The 22,131-nt window shown below is 44.6% G+C and overlaps 1 protein-coding gene across 5 annotated transcripts in view; it reads left to right on the top strand.

The window, feature by feature from the left end:
• Positions 1-22,131, top strand: part of SLC7A2 (solute carrier family 7 member 2) — a 445,257-nt gene that overhangs the window by 399,685 nt on the left and 23,441 nt on the right. For all 5 annotated transcript variants that reach the window (XM_085642005.1, XM_085642009.1, XM_085642008.1 and 2 more), the window contains exons 8-10: positions 2,990-3,092; positions 5,177-5,382; positions 5,562-5,728. In XM_085642005.1, coding sequence (XP_085498131.1) covers positions 2,990-3,092; positions 5,177-5,382; positions 5,562-5,728 — 476 coding nt within the window. The remainder of the gene's footprint in view (positions 1-2,989; positions 3,093-5,176; positions 5,383-5,561; positions 5,729-22,131) is intronic.

Raw genomic sequence — 22,131 nt, 5'->3', positions numbered from 1 at the left:
GCCCAAGGTACCCCATAGGCAAGGGCGCGGTGTATGTGAATGGTAGGACATGTACAGATTTGTGTTACATGTTCTGATAGTGAAATACTGTGTATTTCGTTTTTCACCATTGCAAGGACTAGCTCTCCCATAGACTATCATTGGAGCCTCCTTGTAACATTTTACATGTGTAATTTTCAATTGGGAACAGCTAAAGATTTGGAGTGTATACTTTTTTTGTGTATATTCACCGTCTGGTTTTGAGTGACAGGAGTTGGTGATGTGTATTCACTCTAGACATTCACAAGGGGAATTGAGGTGTGTCCTGCCTTTCCTGGGTGACTCATAGCTAGGCTGCATTTAAGAGTGGTAGGAGTTGTTTTCACTAGCACCTGAATAGGCTGTGTCAGCGCTGCACAATGCTGTCTCCACCTACCTCCTGTAGCGAAGCTAGACCAGGGAGGACAGAACTGGTTTTTGGTGAACTCAGAGACTCTGGAAACAAAGACTACAAAGAGAAAATGGGATTTAAGTATTGGATATAAAGCTTCAGAACTTTAGATCACTTCTGGAACTAAGAGGACCCTACCAAGAAGAAGAGATGAAGAGCTGCCAGGAGGAATACTGCCCCTTTGCTGTGTGTTGCTTTGTTGGGTTGGCTTGCAGTTGCTGCTTCTGTCTGTGGGCAGAGGGAAGGACTGAAACCTTTGCCCTGCTGTGGTATCATGTTTAATTAAGATCTCCAAGATCTTAGTGTTGAGTTTGCCTCGTGTTCTGAAGTCTAATGGACACAAAGACTTTACCTCCAGTATCCTTGAGCTCCATTGCTGGGAGTTCTGACCTGCCTTATGGTGCAAAATCAATTCTGGGCCCATGGAGGTTGATCCTGTTGCAGAGAACTGCAAAGAACTAAAGAATCCTGAAAATCAACACAGCGCCTGTTTAGCCACTGTTGCTTCGACCTCCAGCGCATACGGATCCCCATGCATCGCACATGTATGGCAAGTTTTCCGACGCATCATCCATAGACCAAATTTGTCTTGGAATCGATGCACTGCTTCCCCTTACAGTCCGGATTCCATGCAACACTTCTCCTGCATGCATCGCCTCCCCGAAAAATCAGGAGCCAAAGCATTGCTGTGTTTTTCTATGCTTCCCTTCTTCACAGCTGTTTTGCCATGTGATTTTTGACGCATTTGAATGTACATTGTGTAAAATCACTAATCCATAGATTTCTATGGACAAAATTGCTTGAAACCTTTTAAAAGTAATATTTTGATATATGTACTTTGGATTTATGTCGTTTTGGTCTTGTTTGGTTTAGATAAAGGTACTTTATTTGTCTAAACTGGTGTAGCACCCATTTGTGGTGTTTTCATTGTGTTACTGTGTGTTTGGGTACAAATACTTTACACATTGCCTTTGGGATAAGCCTGTCTGCTCCTGCCAAGCTACCAAGAGGGTGGGCTGGGGTTATCTAAAGGGTGTAACTCCCTTATCCTGGTTATCCTTAGTTAGTCTGGAGTCAGGGCAGGGGAGGCAGGGCACCTGTGCACTTAAAGACACGCCTGTATAAGCTTCTCTCCCACTTCAAAGGCAATAATGGGTATAAATACTGGATTTCAGACACTAACTCTTCAGTACAGTTCTGGATCTGTGTATACTCTGCCAGGAAGATGCACTGCTGTGCTGCTGGAAGGACAGTCAATATTTTGGACTGCAACATGCTGCATGGATTGGACCCATCACAAACACCCGCCTCTCCGCCACAGTCCCCTAGAACCGCCACTGTGTGACACATCCTTGGTGTAGTCCCACGCATCCAACCTCGGTGGCAGCCTCAGCATCAGACTCTGCATCGCAGTCTTAAAGCTCTTCGGAACCACCCCACATCCTTGACGTTGGGCTTCACATGATAAGTCCCACAGGCCCTCACACCACAGCTTCATCGAATCTTGGAACAGACGCATCACTTCAGCTGTGTGATGCATCTCGACAAGGGATCCTCAAAACGCTTTGCAAGCCAGGATTTAGGTACTTTGTACAATGGGCCTAACTGGGTCCCTGTAGTCGGCCCATGCTCCATCGCAGCTAGCCTGACGTTATGACTTTTGTCTGGCATGACCAGATATCCACAGTTGGCGCTTCAAGCGTTTTAGTGCTATTATTAGGCCTGGGCGGTGAACTTCGTCCGTTCGCGGAGTTTGCAGAGTGTCCTGCACTCACGGAGTGCTGTAAACTGCACTTCGCGATGTACAGCAGAGTTTTTTCCCCGCGATAGCGAATGGTAAGTTTGTAAGTGCGAGCTGCCGCTCGGGTAGAATTTCTACCTGAGCTGCAGGAATACCAGCACAAACTGCAGTTCGCACTACACTCCGTCACTCGCGGAACTTCGCAGAGTTTTTTTGTAACTTCGCAAAGTTCCGCTTAGCAAAACTCTGCGAGCTACGCCCAGGCCTGGCTATTATCACTAAAATCTTTTAATTGGCATAACTTTGGTTCTACTTATTGGATATTTGTTGTTTTGGTCTTGTTTTATTTATTAAAGTTCACTTCTTTTCTTTATACTGGTGTGGAATCCTTTTGTGGAATGTTTTCACTGTGTTACTGTTTGAAGTGTCTCTAAGTTAAGCCTGACTACTCTCTGCTAAGCTACCAAAGGTTCGAGAGCAGGTTGATTTGGGGTTGGCTTGTGCCTCACCCTGCGAAGGATTGTGGTTGCTGATTGACTGGAGTTCACACCCCAGTCAACCAACAACACAATTTCTTACATTTCCTGTCTCTGAAATGTATATATCCATAAGTTCTGCATTTTTTTTTAACTATACAGAATGAAACCAACATGTAGACCCTGTATAGGTCTGTAGTTATTGTTGGCAACACTAAAAAATGGAAGCCCTAATTGTACCTACCACTGCAGTAATGAACGTCATGCTAATATGTTGGTGGCTGACCTTCACTTTGGCACCTGATAAGTTAGTTTGATCACTATGTTTGTGCTTTCTTTTAGCTGTAATGGCATTTCTTTTTGACCTGAAGGCTCTGGTGGACATGATGTCTGTGGGCACCCTTCTTGCCTATTCACTTGTGGCAGCCTGTGTTCTCATCCTCAGGTAAGCCTCATTTAGGACAATCTTACCTGCACATTTTGACATGTTCAGAAATGTGATATTTGTATAAGGCCCAGACAGCTTTAGTGGTCTGCCAAGAGCTCATGTTATCACAGAACACACTTCATACAAATGTTGTGTGCTTTGGGTTGTGTAATGCACACAGCGCAGAACAAACATTTACAAATATAGAAAGAGTATTTTGGACAGCCATTTCAGCCATTGGCTGTTTGGTTCAGGTAGCTTTATGCATTGATTAACAGGGTTGTTTATCAGCAATGGTATCAGCAGAAACCAGTTTTGCAGCTACAAAAGTAGTCCACACACATAATAGAATCCAATCCGTTCTTTTTTATTTTATTTTTTATCTAAAGCAGAACTCAGAGAGACCACAGCAGGACTATCAGAAAAATCACTGACAGCACTGTGAGTGAAAGAAGGAGGCATGAAAGAGAGTGATTATGTGCTGACAGAGAATGACGCCTGATCAAGAGTGATGTTAGCATTCAATTTTTAAATTCATTCATACATCTACATATGCCCTGAAAGAAGTGGATTAAGCACATGCTCCAGAGACCCGTGTATAACCTAGCTGCCACTGATGCCTTAAACTATTCATATTCTGTAAGCAATGGAAACATGTCCCATATCTGTATCACATTTGGTCTGCTGGGGAGAAAGCCTGGGGCGCTCTTCTGTGAAAACAGGAGGCTTGTTTGCTGTTACCAATCTGTATGTGTTCTACGAGGCAGGGAAGCTTGCACTGCTGCTGCCAAACTTGCACTTCTCATGTAAGGGAGGAAGACGTGCCTTAAAGTGAAGACATTCTGTGGGGGACGGGGTTGCACAGGCTCTTTTGTACATGTTCTATGAAGATGGGGAGTTTTCACTGCTGTTATCCCAAAAGTACTGTAGGCCTGGCAAGGAGTATTGAAAATGTTACATAAATATTAGTACAATACCATCGTTATGTGTTCTGCAATGGAGTGAACCTTGCAACATTGATGCTCGATTGTACCTATATCTGTGAGGAAGTGAAGCTTGCACTGTTGCTACCTGTGTTGTACCTGTTCTGTTTTGGACAGAACCTTGTGCTGCATCTGTTGCAGCTGACACTTGTCCTGTACCTTTTCTTTATGTTAAGCACCTTTGTACTGCTGCTCTCCATGCTAAGCCGTTCTTCTGTTTTAGTGGAGCTTGACATAAACTTTTCACTCTGCAGAGCTCAAAACAATTTGCATTGTTAAACTTTATTTCTATATATATATGGTGTGCAATACAGAGTGGACCCTCTCAAAATATGTGATCAGTGTTTGAATGTTCACCTTACAGCGAGCCAATTTTTTTAAATGGACTAAACCAGTTTGTAACATTTTTAAAAATAGTTGCCAAGTGACTTCATGTTAGGTGTGACACCTTTACACAATACTGGCTTTTTAGCCAACATCACTTTGCATTTTGGGATTTTTGAGCCAATAATGACAGTGTTAAAAGCAAACTACCATACCCAGAATATAATGTGCTGTTGTCTGAAAAGCCAGGACTGTCTGATGGGATCACATGTCACCGCGAGCCACTTGCTAATGCTTGTTCAAAGTGAAATTGAATTCATGTGTAATTTTTCAACCTTTTTGCCCTGAGGCATTTAAGGAGGAGGGGGATGGTGAGCGGAGATGGCCTTTTCAAGAGCATATGTCAAAATCCTACTGCTAAAGTGCAAACATTAATACTGCTCTAAAACAAAAAAGCATACTAAAAGTATCTTATTGTGTAGAGCAGTGAGACTCTAACCTGAGTTTGGGTGCCTCCCCCTCCCGTGATAAATGGTAGCACCAACTGCTTAACATGTCTGAAGAGAAACAAGAAAAGAAGAGACACAATCTGATGGAGTGGCTCTTCCCAAGCCCTGCCTCAGCAGTCTACAGTGTGGTGTTTCACATACCACACTTGAAACACCTCTGGTAAGCACAGTGCCATGAACCATTGCAGGTGCTGCCCCACGAGGCTGCCAGTAAATAGTTACAGCTGCCTACGCCCAGATTGGGTGAGCTGGACAAGGCAATAATGAAGATGTTTCTTTGTGACAGGTATCAGCCAGGCTTGGGTTATGAGAAGCCAAAATGCTTAGAGGATAAAGAGATGCTGTCGGCATCTGAGAGGGAGTCCGCAAAGAATGAGTCCCAGATCAGCATCATACAAGAGCAACGGACAAGTTTCCGGAATATTCTCTATCCATCACGTCTGCCGACAGATCTGTCTTCTTCTTTAGTCAGCTTCCTTGTTGGTCTCTTGGGTAAGTTTCTTAATACTTAATAAGAATATTGCAGAAAAGGGTTTGTAATGTGATATTTGTCAGAGATAAATAATGAGATGTTATATTGGGAAGGTTTTCAAGCCCTTTCTCTGTAGTTTCTTGAGATATGACAAGTCTTCTTTTCCATAATTGTTTGTGGTTTTGGTTCTTTCACACAGCTATTCTGATTTGTGGTTTAAGTGTTCTGACTACTTACGCAGTCCAGGCCATTGTGAATCTGGAATCATGGAGTATTGGACTTCTTGCAGTTTTTATAGTACTTTTCCTGCTCCTGGTACTCATCATATGGCGACAACCACAGAACCAGCAAAAAGTTGCTTTCATGGTAAGTAATTAACCAACAAAAAATACTGGGAGTTTCTGTATGCTAGGTTGTGTTTATATGCATAAACCCACAATGGCAATTTTACACCAGTCACAAAACAAACTGTATTGTATCTCAAGGATTGTAGGAAAATGAGTTATTAGTTGGGGAGGATGTGAGTCATACCCAAATTATAATCGCCAAAATCCTGTCAGGGCAAACACACAGTTTCAATATTTTAGACTTGGGCTCAACCCATGGTAGTTATGGCACAGAGTAGACAGACTTAACCTAGGAAAATTTGCTAAATATTTGCAATAAAACCCCCCAACCAATTTCTAAACATTAAGAAAAATGTATTAAGAAAAATGAAACCAAAATAACAAAAATCTTTATAAAGGGAGCCCTAGGTATAAACGTTTAAAATTTAAAGGCAAAAATATATTTTGTGCATCTTTGGCCTGTCAAGATCTCTACCTTTGGAACCTTTTGCAACTCAAAATTTTCCAGCAGGATAAGCCTGAAGCTGTCTTGGATTAAGTTCTATTGTGACGTCCCACTGATGCTCCAGGGGTCTTGGAAGATCAAAGATTTTATACGCCTCAACTGTTGAGACTTTCTGGGACAGTGTCTCTTAGCCAAATGAAATGCTCCCAGCACAGACCAGGACACACTCCAGCAGAGGCTAACCAGCAAGGTCCAGTCCTGGTCTCGTTGTAACTGATCAACTGGCAACTCCAGGAAAAGGACTCTCTCAGCTGTTTATGTGCCTGTAGGCTTACAGGTGGTCAACCAAATGAACAATGGAGTCCAGTTCCTAGTCCTGGGTGTAGGAGAGGCCAGGTCCATCCCTTTAAGTCTCTACACAGATTACAGATAGCAGACCCAGTCCTCTTTTGTTCTGCTCCATGTCCAGGAGGTGTTTTTAGTAACTGGAATGAGGTGCTAGTTTGTTCAATTCAATAGCCAGTGGATAGTGTGACTCCTGGACACTATGCAGCATTCTCAGCAAAATCAAACATGTCAAAATCTTTCTGGCCCTGGGTGGAGCTTGCGACACACCTAGGGGAGCAGTCCACTCTCACTCATCCACTCTAAACTGGTTCTGGGGCATTACCCACTCTCCAATAAAGACTTAAGCTAGGAGACTAAAGATTAGTTTTGGGATCAAAAAAGTTCTCTTCTCCAGCTTGTCTTATCACTAAACTATAAATGTACAAATCTCCTTTTTGTCCCTTTTATGTTAGTGAAGTTCCTGGGCACTCCTAAACAGTGTATTTCACACCTCATCAAAGCAGCACTGACAGGCCAGCTGCAGGTAGGCCAATGCTAGCTACAGTGGCATTAGGCAAGGAAAGTATAACTTTCAAAGTTACTTTTCCTGGATAGTTATCTTAAAATCCAATGTCACTATTGAATTGGAATTTTCATAAATATTAAAAATAGTGGTTTGAACCATTCCTGTAGCTTATTTCAAGCCAAAAAAGATACAGAAATAACACATTAAGTAAACAATGTTTTTCTTAATAGAACCAGCTACAGCTGTAACGGTGTGAATAGCTATTGGAGGCTTACACGTTCCACTTTTAAATGCCAGGGTCCCTACCCTGTGGGCTACAAGGCCTACTTAGGGGTGACTTCCTTAATTTTGAACAGTAAACAGTAGGGTTCCCCCCTGTCAAAACTATTATTGTGACAGGCCTGCCAGCAGGTTCAAAGCTACCACAGTCAGGCTATACATGTAGGCATGAAGCAATGTGTTCCTTGTTATCCTAGTGAACGGCACAATTGCTGCTGCAGTCCACATGTGACATTTGTGTACACTGTACACTACAGCCTTAATGGAAAGTTAAATAAGCCACCATATTACCATATTTTAGGGTGTCAGAGCTAAAACACTGCATAGTGTTTAAAACCCACCAGCATCAGATCATACAAAATGGTGGTGACCACACAAAAGGAGGTACTTTCTTACAAGGATGCACAACAATCTCTTCAAAAGTAAAAAACTGTGAAATGGGTAGAGAAGGTATGTAGGTCCTATGATGTCTGCCCTCCAAAGCAAGGATACAAGTTTCAAGTGTATTTATGTTTGATACTATGCAATCTAGGCAAAACAAACATTACAAAAGCAAGTAATCAGAACAATACAATGAATACATACAAACTAAGGTATTCAATTATCATTAAAATGATATCCTTATTTCGTTTCATGTAAAATCACATATAAAATACCTTATACAATTAACAGAATAAATAAATATATTACTTAGAAGATAGTACAATATAAGGTCACTAACAACGTCATTGGTACACTTTTGAATGTTACTAGCAACATCCTTTATTTCAAACAAGTTAGGCAAAGTAAGAGAAGAATATCATTAAATTTCCCCATTATGTGGTCATACATACATTCCTCCATTTGATGAATGGGTAGTCAAGGCAATAAGTGCTGTAAAAGTGAAATATGCAATGAATTATAGATAAAAGTGCAGTGCATAGAGCAACATAAAATAATAGCAGACAGGGCTCGATTTTACTATACCCAGCACCTAGCATTAGAATCAGATCACAAACACATGGAAATTAGCAAGCAGAGCTGGACCATAATTGTCTACTTAACCAAAGGAACAAGACCAGTTCATCTGTCCTTTAACTTACGTCAAAATAACATTTCTATAACTCACATTATTATACATGTCTCAGATCTATCTCAATCCTGCTCACGTCTAGAAATTTCCCATTTTGGTAGCATCCCGATTCGTTATACAGGTTAATAGTTCATCAACTTTTTTGGTATCCATTTGTCTAAAAACAGGAATTAGAAGTCTATTCCTTTATGCTAAGAAGGGTGTTGAAAAAACAATAAGTTGAGCGAATGTATCTGGCCTGATTGGCAGAAGAGGCATAATAATGTATTCCCCGAATTTTGACCATTCTCCTTCTTAGATCATTTCCCATAAATAAATAGCACACTTGCCCCAGTCGTAGCTTCAATATACACTGTCTAAAATTCCTATACTTTGTGTCTTTTACGTATGATTGGATTGTATCAGATAATTCACCATTCCCCATATGATTAAGCTACTTTTTACCCTCAAAACCTCTAAATCTGTTTTAATAGCTAGCTCATTCACAAGATTTTTCAATACCTTCTTCCTAGGTAAGTGTGAACACCATTCTGGATTAGTAGAGCCAAATGGGTCAACCTTCGCCATACTTTCCCCCACATTTGCTTTCCATGATACAACCTTCTCTGACAGGAGTATGTCCTTTTTCCGGAGAGGTTGACCCCTTGCAGTCTCAGGCAGGTCAATCGGAGCCCCCCATTTATTGCGGCAGCAGGGTCCTTTGAATGTTGCCAACCCAAGAGCTAATACCAATCAGCAGATATTACGTAAGGTTGGATCAGGAATTCCGCCTCATTCAAACTTCGGACCCCAGAGGCCCTTTGGGGGGTGTGCCACAGACTCGAAGATATTACATCTTCCGCCGAAAGCAACACCGCTTACCGTAGTCCTGGTGAATGTCCCCCCGCTGCCACAAGGGGAGTTCGAACACTGGTTCACATTACGCAACAAATCCTTGCACTATCTAAGTGGGAAAATTGGTCTGACAACTGAGCTTTTTGCTGAATTCAGGATGGCCCGTCGGATAGGGTGTGTGGGAGCCTCTAAGAAGTTACTGCCTGGAGATTGTGTAGTCCTTTCTTTTGCTTCCCAAGCCCTCGTTCGAACCACCGTGACAAGGGTGGGTATTTGGCTGGTTACAAGTAAGGGGATAAGCATTGTCCCTTTGGATTTTTCTATCATCCTCCCAGACCCTTTCAGCTTCCCTTGGAGGGACCCCATTTAGGCTCTTTTTACCATAGGTAGTCAGTTCCTGTAAACAACTTTTTTGAACCTCTTTACAATCTGGAAGATATTGACTGACTGTTGATTCCATCATATGGTATTGTTACAGCAGATGGGGGGATTGAAAAACCAGTGGATGGTCCTGTAGTTCAGCACTGTAGGACAGATAGTACGAGTTTTGTGACCAATTTGTTACCTCATCCGACTTTGCACAACCTCAGGGAGATTGTGGGCAGTAATTTCTCCTCATGTTTGCAGTTAAACAATAGTGAGCATCGCAGTAGCGCAGGGCTTCAAAATTGTACGAGTCACCTTCCCCCCTCAATGCAAGAGAGTCCTTCACCCACAGTAGTAACATCCACATGCAGTATCACCTCTTGGAACATTACAGGGTTGTGCTCTAAGATCCAAAACCCGGTATGGGGCGAGTTCATTGAAAGCATTGAAATCCTGAGTGTGCAGGAAACATGGGGCTTAGAGCCAATTCACATCAATGGCTACAGGATATTTAACACTCCTACGGTGAAGGGTCTGGGAGGAAGGCCGAAAGGGTGGGTTGTGCACGTATATTTCAAACAAACTAGTGGTGGATAAGATTGTATTCTGTGCTGGGGATTGTTATTATCATATCATTGAACTAGTCATAAATTGCTCACAGAGTATGATTATGGTAAATTTTTATAAAAATGTGCCAGCGGGCGAACTCAGGCCCGAGCTTACAAAAATCGGTGAGGCCCTGAATGCTATCTGTAATTTGAGATCAAAGAACAGTACGATAATTCTGATGGGGGATTTTAATTGTGCATTATGTAAATCAGTGGATCTTAGAACATGTGGACTCCCAAATGATGAGGGGGTGTTTAATTCTCATTTCGCTCATACAAAGGCTGGGGAACTTTTCAATGATTTATTGTTTCGGTATGACTTGGGATTTGTGAACGACCTTGTACCTATCCCTAAGTCTATGACATTGACTTTTAACGGGAGAGGTCTCGCATCAACCATTGATTTTATGTTAGTCTCATGCACCTTTGCACCTAGGTTGCTGTCCTTTAACATAGGGGATATTTCTTTGAGTGACCATCTCCCGCTCTGTTTAAAGTTACATTCTCCTGCCCAAAGCTTTAAGAGGAAGCAACCGACGAATAAGGTGATAGGCAGTTTAGAGTTGAAGAGAATGAATGGATATTCCCTGCGTTGGTTCAAAGTGGACCCTGAGACATTGACAAAACAGCTAATCTTGAAATGTAAACACTCCTTGGATACATGTCTGAGTGAGCATTCCTCTTCGGACGACATTGTGCACTCCTTCCTCGAGATAACTAACGTGGTTAGGAGTTTATTAAGTGTACAATGCCGTAATAAGCCAAAAACTTTAACCTGGTTAAATAATGCCTGCACTAAAGCTCACTCTAAACTCATAGGCAACCTAGATCATTCGCGGGGGTAAGGCAAGCAAGAATAGATTACAAGAGGGCCATCGCTGATAGAAAAAGAACCATACGGGAGGAAGCCTGGGAATCTCTACATTCAGCAGCTCAACAAAAGGACTCTGTGGCCTTTTGGAAGGTCCTTAGGGCCCCTCCCCTGTTTAGGGGGGAAGGCCCTGCTATCGAGATTGCGATACCAGAAAATGTCTGGGTCAGTCACTTTTCTAAAGTGTATAACGGTCCTGTCCGCCCTGACCAGCAATTTCTCGGTGCCTATCCTATGCACTGTAATCTAGGTAAGCTCCAAATAACGTTAGAGGAAATAGACATAGCTCTTTCCCGGAGCCAGTGGGGCAAGGCCCCCGGCCCCGATAGGGTCCCGGTTGACATATTTAAATCTAACACTCCTTTATGGGGCCCCCTTTTAACTCAATTTGTTAATGCATGCGCCTGCACTACTTTTCCAAAGACCTGGGTGGAGTCCATCATTATCCGGATTTTCAAGAAGGGAAACCGTCAAGATCCTGGTTGTTACAGACCAATTTCCCTCCTTCATTCAATGGTGAAGGTGGCAGGACGTGTTGTCCTGGAGCGCTTGCAGGATTGGGCGGTAGAAAACCAGGTTCTGTGAGATTTACACTACGGTTTTCGGGAAGGATTGGGCACTATAGAACAGAGTTTAAATCTGGCCATCATCATAGGTAAATATACAAGAGCTAAAAAGGGGAGACTATATATAGTCTTCGTTGACCTTATGGCAGCGTTTGACTCTGTAATACATGTAATACATGTTAGGTTATGGGAGACCCTTGTTGGCTCCAATTTAATGAGGTCCGTTATGTAAGAAAGACCTAGTTCCTCATAGCACACAAAGGAAGACGTGCCGCGGGGGACTGAGAAGATGTACCGTTGACAAGTATTTGGGTGGACCCCAATATTATTGCCTTTTTGCAGCGCTTATATGAGGGAGCTTCTGCCAGTGTTCGTTATGGGGTAGATGGGCAGTGCACAGATAAGCATTCCCTATAAGGAAGGGGGTCAGGCAGGGCTGTGTCCAGGCTCCCTTCCTTTTTAATCTATACATTAATGGGTTGGCTGATGCACTGCTAAAGAGCGGGTAAGATTTTCCCCAAGCAGGAGGGCGGCCTATACCGGCCCTTTTATACGCGGACGACGCTGTGTTAATGGCCCGTACTCTAAATGGTCTGCAAAGGGTGTTAGACAGTTTTAATGTTTTCATGCTTGATTTGGGCCTAAGTATTAACGTTTCAAAGACATTTGTCATGCGTTGCGGTCCAGGTGCTCGGAGGGATATGGGTAGGAACATACGTTTGGATGGTAGGAAGATAGTGTAATCTAGTACTTTCACGTACCTCGGTGTCCTTTTTAATCAGAATGACACTTGGACACGCGCTATTGACACGAAAAAATTTACATTTAGCAGATCAACTAACGTCCCTGCTACCTTTGTGAAGAAGTTGGACAGGAAGCTGCCTGGGGAACTTTTGCAAATGTATAAGGCACAATGTATCTCAGCCGCGATGTATGGGGCTGGGGTATGGGGTTTCGACAACACCTTCCCCCTACAACTCATTGAAAACACTTTTCTGCGGTACATCCTCTCAGTCCCCCACGGCGCGTCTTCCTTCGTGTGCCATGATGAGCTAGTTCTTTCTTACATAGCGGACCTCATTAAATTGGAGCCAATATTGCTTTGGCACAGGATATGGGCTAGCGAACAAACCCACCTAAATAGAGAGATCCTGCGTGACTGCATTAGGCTGGGGTGGGTGTTAATGATCCCCTGGGTTTGTCTGCCATTTCATGAACGACCTAGGACACCCAGATTATTTCACTAATCCTAGTTCTATGACTCGGATCTCGAGAAAAGCCCTGAAGAAAGAGGGCCTCGAACTGCTGGGCTCCTTAAGAGCAGTAGGTGAACTATCCAAGCCCACTGTTATGCAACATCAGCTCAGACTCACCTGTCTGGACATGGAACCATATTTACATTTTGTACCCAGTGGCTTTGATAGGTTACTTCTGATAAGATTCAGACTGGGCACCATTCACAGATTAGTGACAATACCAAAAATGAATGGTTGGTCAAGACCCCTTCTCCCTTGCCCCTGCGATACCTACTCCGAGCAGTCTACTAACCACCTAACTCTTCTCTGTAAGCTGTTTTCGGAGCTATGGAAAGTCTGGCTATTGCCACTTTTAAGACAGCAAGGTCTTAGACAATGCCTCCCAGCACTTTTACGCTTACAACTATTATAGAATGAGCATGTGGTTTGAAGGGTATCAAAATTCTTGAAAAAGGTCCTTCTGCAAAGGAAAAGCATGATATTTTGAGGTTTTGTAGGCTATTTTTAAATGAGGGGAATGGGATCTTATTTGTGTATCTATTTTTTTTAAAAGAGGGATATGGGTAGGGACATACGTTTGGATGGTAGGAAGATAGTGTCATCTAGTACTTTCACGTACCTCTGTGTCCTTTTTAATCAGAATGACACTTGGACACGCGCTATTGACACGAAAAAACTTACATTTAGCAGATCAACTAACGCCCTTGCTACCTTTGCGAAGAAGTTGTGCAGGAAGCCGCCTGGGGAACTTTTGCATATGTATAAGGCACAATGTATCTCAGCTGCGATGTATGGGGCTGGGGTATGGGGTTTCGACAACACCTTCCCCCTACAACTCATTGAAAACACTTTTCTGCGGTACATCCTCTCAGTCCCCCGCGGCACGTCTTCCTTTGTGTGCCATGAGGAGCTAGGTCTTTCTTACATAGCGGACCTCATTAAATTGGAGCCAATATTGCTTTGGCACAGGATATGGGCTAGCGAACAAACTCACCTAAATAGAGAGATCCTGCGTGACTGCATTAGGCTGGAAGGGGTGTTAATGATCCCCTGGGTTTGTCTGCCGTTTCATGAACGACCTAGGACACCCAGATTATTTCACTAATCCTAGTTCTATGACTCGAATCTCGAGAAAAGCCCTGAAGAAAGAGGGCCTCGAACTGCTGGGCTCCTTAAGAGCAGCAGGTGAACTATCCAAGCCCACTTTTATGCAACATCAGCTCAGGCTCACCTGTCTGGACATGGAACCATATTTACATTTTGTACCCAGTGGCTTTGATAGGTTACTTCTGATAAGATTCAGACTGGGCACCATTCACAGATTAGTGACAATACCAAAAATGAATGGTTGGTCAAGACCCCTTCTCCCTTGCACCTGCGATACCTACTCCGAGCAGTCTACTAACCACCTAACTCTTTTCTGTAAGCTGTTTTCGGAGCTATGGAAAGTCTGGCTATTGCCACTTTTAAGACAGCAAGGTCTTAGACAATGCCGCCCAGCACTTTTACGCTTACAACTATTAGAGAATGAGCATGTGGTTTGGAGGGTATCAAAATTCTTGAAAAAGGTCATTCTGCAAAGGAAAAGCATGATATTTTGAGGTTTTGTAGGCTATTTTTAAATTAGGGGAATGGGATCTGATTTGTGTATCTATTTTTTTTTAAAGTGTAACATTTTAATGTATTGTGAATATGCAATTTTAGAGCTGGATTAATTTATGAATTTTAATAATTTAAATTTTATTACTATTGTATATTTCATGTGCTTTTATGACTGTTAGTATTATGGTCGAATAAAGCTTGATTGAGTGACCCGAAGGTATCGGGTATCAGAGCGCTCTACATAGCACCAGTTGCGTTACATGAGGACACATTCATTTTGGTTAGGCACGGGTAGATTAAGTGATTTGTCCAGAATCACAGGATGTTCAGCGTCATTACGAGACTTGAACCCAATTTCCCCAGATTCGAGGTCGAACGCCCTAGCCGTTAGGCCAACTCCTCTCCCCATAAGCATTGTATTGACAGTAAAGCAGATTTTGCCTCACTTCAATGAAAGAGAGGAGTATATTTCAAAACTATGAAGGTTTATTAGCAGATTAGTAAAGTTACAATTTCAAAATCACTCCAATTAATTAAATTCACTTGAATACAGCATACATGAGCACAATCCAAGTACTTCAATCGGTAAGGCAAACCTTGCATTACAAAGGGCAGTATGTTCAAATTGAAGCAAAGACTCCTTTCCATAAAGGAAATCCCCTAATTGTAAGCTAAAGGTGCGAGCTGGTTGGGTAAACTAAGAAGCAGCTGGTGTCAACTAAAATAGACTTGAAAGAAGAACGAGATAAAGGTTCCAATTAGAATGAGAAGAAAAACACCTACTTTCGAGGGTATCTCTATGAGCAGGAAAATAAGGAACATTGGTCTCAGGAGATGAGAAAAGATGTCCGCCTGAAAACTAAACAGATTCTGTGCCATCAGTAGCATCCACAAACAATTGTTCTTGATTCCAGGGTCAGATATGGAATAGTCTGCAGAATGTAAAGATACGCACCTAAGTATGATCGCCTATATTACCAGAAAAAAGCATTATTACAAAAAGATGTTCTTTTTAAAAAATACAGTGCAAAAGCATTAGCTGCTTCTGCGGTATTGAAAAGACAATATGAGCTCATAATGCACAAAACATGCAGGTTCATGGGCAAGTATAACTGAAGGTCTTAAAGGCATACACAGGGAGAATCACTGACTCAAGCAACCACTCATGCTCTCACAGGTGCAGACTCATCCTCAAGTGGCAGACAGAGACGCACGCCTTGCTCACCACCACTGTCACGGACACATATACTGACATACACAGGATCACCCAGGGACATGCATTTGCACATTGCCGCTGGGTTAGAAACACATACTCATAGGTGAAGGCTCACACACTGAGATTCACTCAGGAATATACTTTTGTACAGTGCCATTGAGTCAAACACATGCACTCATAGGTGCAGTCGTACACTCAGATGCACAGACCAGGATAGAAAATCCCACACCACCACTGATTGAGATAAAGAGTCTAAATACTCAGGCATATACGCACACTTTGTCTCATTTGGGGGCCGATTTAGATTTTTTCCTCAATCACCATTTGGTTCAAAAGGCAGACTATTGGACACTACATCACCCAGCAGGCACTGGGACTCATTTGAGAAGACCATTGGAGGGCAGATATTTAAAAATGATGCCAGTAGTAGAGCTAATGTTTGAGTAAAGCCTATGAGGAAGGAACTTTTTCCGAAACTCGTCAGGCTTATTTTGATTGTGAAAGTGCGCGTTAATGCCTATGCAAGATTTTTGCTTCCCGAGTGCGCCCTTGCTGCTGAGCACCCGTTTTTAAGTCTCGCCTGATCCAGCGCATGCGCTGGTCGGGCCGAAACATTTAGTGTACGGTTTTCAAAGTGCTGCCACACGGCCTAGCGCTTGCGTTCACACGAGCGTGCACGAGCGCAGCCCGCAGCTTTCAGGAGCTGGAGCTTTCATTTGCGCCAGCTTTCGCACCACCCGCGGCCGCGTCACTTTTTTTTTCCTTTGCGTGCTTGTTTTGTTTCACTTTGCCATAATTGCGGCACCCGCGCTTTACTTTTAATTTTAAAAGTAAAGCGCGGGTGCCGCGATTGTAGCAAAAGTAAAGAAATAGACTTTTTTTCTATTTCTTTACTTTTGCAGCAATCGCGCCACCGGCGCTTTACCTTAAACCATGACTAAAGCGCCGGTGCCGCGATTGCTGCAAAAGTAAAGAAATAGAAAAAAACATCTATTTCTTTACTTTTGCTATAATCGCGGCAGCGGCACTTTACCTTCAACCATGTTAAAAGTAAAGCACGGGTGCCGCCATTATAGCAAAAGTAAAGAAATAGATGTTTTTGTCTACTTCTTTACTTTTGCAGCAATCGTGGCACGGGCGCTTTACTCATGGTTAAAGGTTAAGCGCCGGTGCCGCGATTGCTGCAAAAGTAAAGAAATATTAAAAAACATCTATTTCTTTATGCAAGTGCTCAAACCCAAACATCGAGATTACGTTATTGGTAAAAAGATTTCAGAGACTGTTCTAAGTTAGCCTTCAGTGTTTTACCAATCCCCACAACTAATCTTAGGAACGATGTGACACAAGCGGTCTATGTAGTTAGACATCTGGGTCAGTAATGTTTTGGACGTAATTACCCCTCTTAAAACAAAAAGCAATAAAAGAAAAATTAAATCAGCTTCATGTTATTCTACAGAGATGCAGCGAATTCGCTGTTCTCAAACCAAACATGGTCACTTTTTTTTTCCTTTGCGTGCTTGTTTTGTTTCTTTGTAAGCTCATATTTGGAGTTCCTGCCTACGCAATTTCAATAAACATTACAGTTAGAAACATTAAAATCTGCTAATTTAGTGGTAAAAACAGTTTCCCTGTTTAAGGAAGGTACTTACAGATTAGAGTAGTTTAGCAAATCCCAACTGCACAAAGGTCAAAATCCCACATAACCATGGTCCAACAGTTAACAAATCCTGGGGAAACACACCAAAAGATCCTCACATTCCCCATATACATTTGTAGGAAAGTTCCCGTTTTGCATGGTTGCCCCCCACTTTTTGCCTGGCATCTGATGCAACCTGACTTGATGTGCTCTGGCTCCCTGCCAGTCAGGTTCTCAGGGCTTGTGTTCTTTCCCCAGACTGTACCATTGCATCCACAATTAGCACATCCCTGGCCACAGGTAAGCCACTTGTAAAAGGTGCCATGGGTATTAAGGGCACTGTGACCAGAGAAGGCCTCTAAGGGCTGCAGCACCTATTGTGCCACCTTTAAAAGTCCTGCACCTTAACACACACTCACTGCCACTGCAGGCTGCATGTTTTGGCGCAAAGAAAAGTGAAGAGTCGACATGGCACACCTGTGTGCCATGCCTGCAATCGACTGCCGGAGGCCTAGATAAGTAGCCCCTCTAGCAGGGAGCACTAGCCATCAGGTTATGGTACAGAGGCATGAGCCCTGTTTCCCTACAGTGTCTAAGTCCATTCTTAGACATTGTAAGTGTAGCAAGGCCGTAAAGAGTATATGGTCTGGAGTTGGTCATGAACTCCACAGCTCCATAATGGCTTTACTAAAAACTGGGAAGTTTGGTAGCAAACCTTCCAGCACAATAAACCCACACAGATGCCAGTGTGGGATTTAATGTAAATTGCACTCATAGAGCATCTTAGAGATGCCTCAATCAATCAATCACAGCATTTATATAGCGCGCTACTCACCCGGAGGGTCTCAAGGCGCTTGGGGAGGGGGGGTCTGCTACTGCTCGAACAGCCAGGTCTTGAGCTGCTTCCTGAAGGCGAGGTGGTCTTGGGTCAGGCGGAGGTGGGTCGGGAGGGAATTCCACGTCTTGGCGGCGAGGTAGGAGAAGGATCTTCCTCCTGTGGTGGCTCTTCGGATGCGGGGGACGGCGGCGAGGGCGTGGTTGGTTGATCGAAGCTGGCGTGTGGGAGTGTAGAAGTTGACCCGGTTGTTGAGGTATCTTGGGCCTTGGTTGTGTAGGGTTTTGTGTGCGTGGGTGAGGAGTCGGAACGTGATTATCTTGTTGACTGGGAGCCAGTGCAGGTCTCTCAGGTGTCCGGAGATGTGGCCGTGTCGGGGGATGTCCAGGATGAGTCTTGCTGAGGCGTTCTGGATTCGCTGGAGTCTCTTCTGGAGTCTGATAGTGGTTCCGGCGTAGAGGGAGTTGCCGTAGTCCAGTCGGCTGGTGACGAGGGCCTGGGTGACCGTCTTCCTGGTCTCGGTGGGGATCCACCGGAAGATCTTACGTAGCATGCGCAGGATGTTGAAGCAAGACGAGGAGACGGCGTTGACTTGTCTGGTCATGGAGAGGGAGGAGTCCAAGATGAAGCCCAGGTTGCGTGCGTGGTCTGTTGGTTTGGGTGCGCTGCCCAGGGCAGGGGGCCACCAGGAGTCGTCCCAGGCGGAGGGCGAAGATCCTAGGATGAGGACTTCCGTCTTGTCTGAGTTTAGTTTCAGGCGGCTGTTCTTCATCCACTCGGCTACGTCTTTCATCCCCTCGTGTAGGTTGGCTCTGGCGGTGGCGGGGTCGTTGGTGAGGGAAAGGATCAGCTGGGTGTCGTCGGCGTAAGAGAGGATGTTGAGGTTGTGTTGGCGTGCGATGGCCGCAAGGGGGCTCATGTAGACATTGAAGAGGGTGGGGCTGAGCGAGGAGCCTTGAGGAACGCCGCAGATGACTTCGGTGGCTTCTGATCTGAATGGGGGGAGGCGAACTCTCTGTGTCCTTCCGGCGAGGAAGGAGATGATCCATTCTAGTGCCTTCTCTTGGATTCCAACGTTGCTGAGGTGCTGCTCTAGGGTGCGGTGGCAGACAGTGTCGAATGCCGCGGAGAGGTCCAGGAGGATGAGGGCCGCTGTTTCCCCGTTGTCGAGCAGGGCTCGGATATCGTCAGTGGCTGCTATGAGGGCGGTCTCGGTGCTGTGGTTGGCCCGGAAGCCGGACTGCGAGTAGTCGAGGGATCCATTCGTCTCGAGGAAGGCGGCCAGCTGCTTGTTGACTGTCTTCTCGATGACTTTGGCCGTAAACGGGAGGAGCGAGATGGGGCGGTAGTTTTTGAGTTCGGTGGGGTCCGCTGCTGGTTTCTTCAGTAGAGCGCTGAGTTCGGCATGCTTCCAGCTCCCCGGGAAGGTCGCGGTGTTGAAGGAGGTCCTGAAGGAGGTCCTGAAAATCGACCAGCCCTGGACAAGTCCTGAATGGCTGCCCGCCATTTGCCAGCACCAGACAGGTTTCTGGACCCTTGGGTAGGGAGCATCCGCTCTCTGGGTCCATAACCAAAGTCCATCCTGGGCAGAGGTGTCCTGCCTCCTCCCTCAGGATGGGCTGAGTCCACGAATGGGGAAGCTTCGAAGGCCTGCAACCTTTGGAAGCTGTCCCTACCTTTTACTGTCCCCAGCAACTGGCTCCCACCAGTTCTGGCCCCCACTTTCGGTAGGAGAATCAGTGGGAAACCGAAGCTAGGATGAGAGATGCGCCCACCTTTGCCAACCCCACGCCTCAGGCGAAGTAAAGCACACATCTCAGTCCCCTCCATCTTAAAGATGTGGGGACTCAGCTAATTAGGAACAGGTTCATCCCCCTTCCCACTGGTGGGTGTCATAATAGGGGTGTACCCACCACAAGGAAGGGACCCATTGGCGCCGACCTCTTTAGTGCCCCTAAATTTAGTATTTAGGGGTGACCCTGAACCTTGTATTCTCAGATTCGAGGAAGAAAGAAGAAGGACCGAAGAGCCATGCTGGCCAGGAAGGAAAAGAGGACCCCAACTGCCTTGGGCCCAGCCGTACCTGCCTCTCCCTTCTACGACCTGCCTTCAGCAAGAATTCCAATGAGTCCAGCTGCCAGCAACCCCAGAGCCCGGAGGACCTGCCCTGCTACCTTCCTGCAGACTCTGTATCCCGTGAGCACTGGATTTGCTCAACCAAAGACCTGCCTCCAGAATCCGCATTCCAGCGACTCCGCGATTCTGCACTTCTCTGCACTCAATGCCCACGGCCCGAGTTGTGTGGCCCAACACCACAAGGAGGACTCCTCAGTGATCCTGACTCAGGATCTGGCTATCCCCGACCCACCTCAAGCCTCAAAATGACGCCTGCAGCCTCAACCTGAAGGGTCCCCCGACCGCGACCGGAGCTGGTAAGAAAACCTGACGCCGGAAGACACCCCTGCACCGACACCCCACGGCCTTGAGTGGCCCAACCAATGGTGTCCAGGCAGCTCCCCAGTTCCCAACTTACCTCTCCAGCCAGTGGTCACCTTCAGGAAGCCTCCCTGCCCGAACCTGCAGCATCATTTCAAAACCAAAGGTCTCCACTAGAAAGCACAGGGTCCCCAATGTCTACTTTCCACCCTGCACCCGCCGCCCGAGTGCTGCTGGAGGTGCAGCTCCTGTGCTGGTCATTGGCCCCTGCAGTGCTGACCTTAACCCCAGGAGCTTTGCTCCCACAAAAGAGTGGCCTGCTCGTCAGCAATCCTTAACCAAAGGCCCCCTTAACCCTATTAGCTAACATTGGGCCCCTGCATACAGCACCTGGTCGCCCCAGTGCCGCTGGTGGTGCAACTCGAGTGCCCATTTAGACCTTGGGGAACCTTGATCCTAACACCCAAAAGTCACCCTTGTAAGTCATGCACTTCCCTGTGAAACCGCTAACACTTTTTCCTCATAGGAACCTATGCAAAGAGATTTTGGGCCTAAAAAATGTCTAAGGGCCTGATTCACAAAAGTAATATGAGACAAAATCCTAACTTTACGATTTTCGGTATTCACAATAGGCATTTAGGATTAGTGAAGTTAGGATTTTGTCTTAAGTGTGTCTTAAGTTTTGGTCTTAAGACAAAATCCTAACTTAAGTTGCTTAAAACAATTGAGAAAGAAGAACATCAGAATGCAGATGCACATACAAGTACTTCTTGAACATCTGAAAAGCAACACCATTCCAGCTGGCCTACAAGTGAAAAATATTCCAGTCATTTCTGTCACTGACAAAATGTATTTATTGGGCTTCAGTGGGGTAGGCAGTAAGTGCTCAAGGGACTGGTTGGTGTTATCAATCCAAACAGCTCTTAGTGAAGAAGAATTGAAAGAGATTAAAGCATTGGAAGTAGAGATAGGGAGTGACTCAACAATTACGGATGCAAAATCACTCTTACATTCTATTGAGAAGACCATTTCTGATTTTAAAATTCATACAACCAATCAGAAAAACTTCAAAGGTGACAAGAGAAATCATTTTTTTTAAACAAACAAGTATATCCTTTTTTAATAGAAGATTTCTATTAAACCAATAATCCTAGCACCCTTAATTTACAATATCGTGGGCGATCACAAAGGACGTTTATTACTTTTTCAGACACCTCCTCCGATTCTGACCAAGGGTCTTCAAACTATTACCAACCTTATTTTCAATACCCAAGGGCCCAACCTTTTTTAGACAGAGGCGGAACCAGAGGCATTTTAGGAGAATGGAGAGGCCAGAATCAGAATCAGAATCAAGAATAAGGGTACTTCAGGATCAGACGGAGGGTGTACATTCTATCACAGTAGGTACGGCTGATTTAATCCCTATCTAAACATACTTTAACCGCTGCAGAGTTAAGTATTTTACAACAGAGCAAACGCGGACTTTAATGAGAGGAGAATGTTATATGCACAGGGAAGCAGCGCTTTATGCATTGTGAATAGACGGT

This window comes from Triturus cristatus, chromosome 2_2 (assembly GCF_964204655.1).
Source record: "Triturus cristatus chromosome 2_2, aTriCri1.1, whole genome shotgun sequence".
Lineage (NCBI taxonomy): Eukaryota > Metazoa > Chordata > Amphibia > Caudata > Salamandridae > Triturus > Triturus cristatus.
This window is presented reverse-complemented; position numbering and strand designations above follow the sequence as displayed.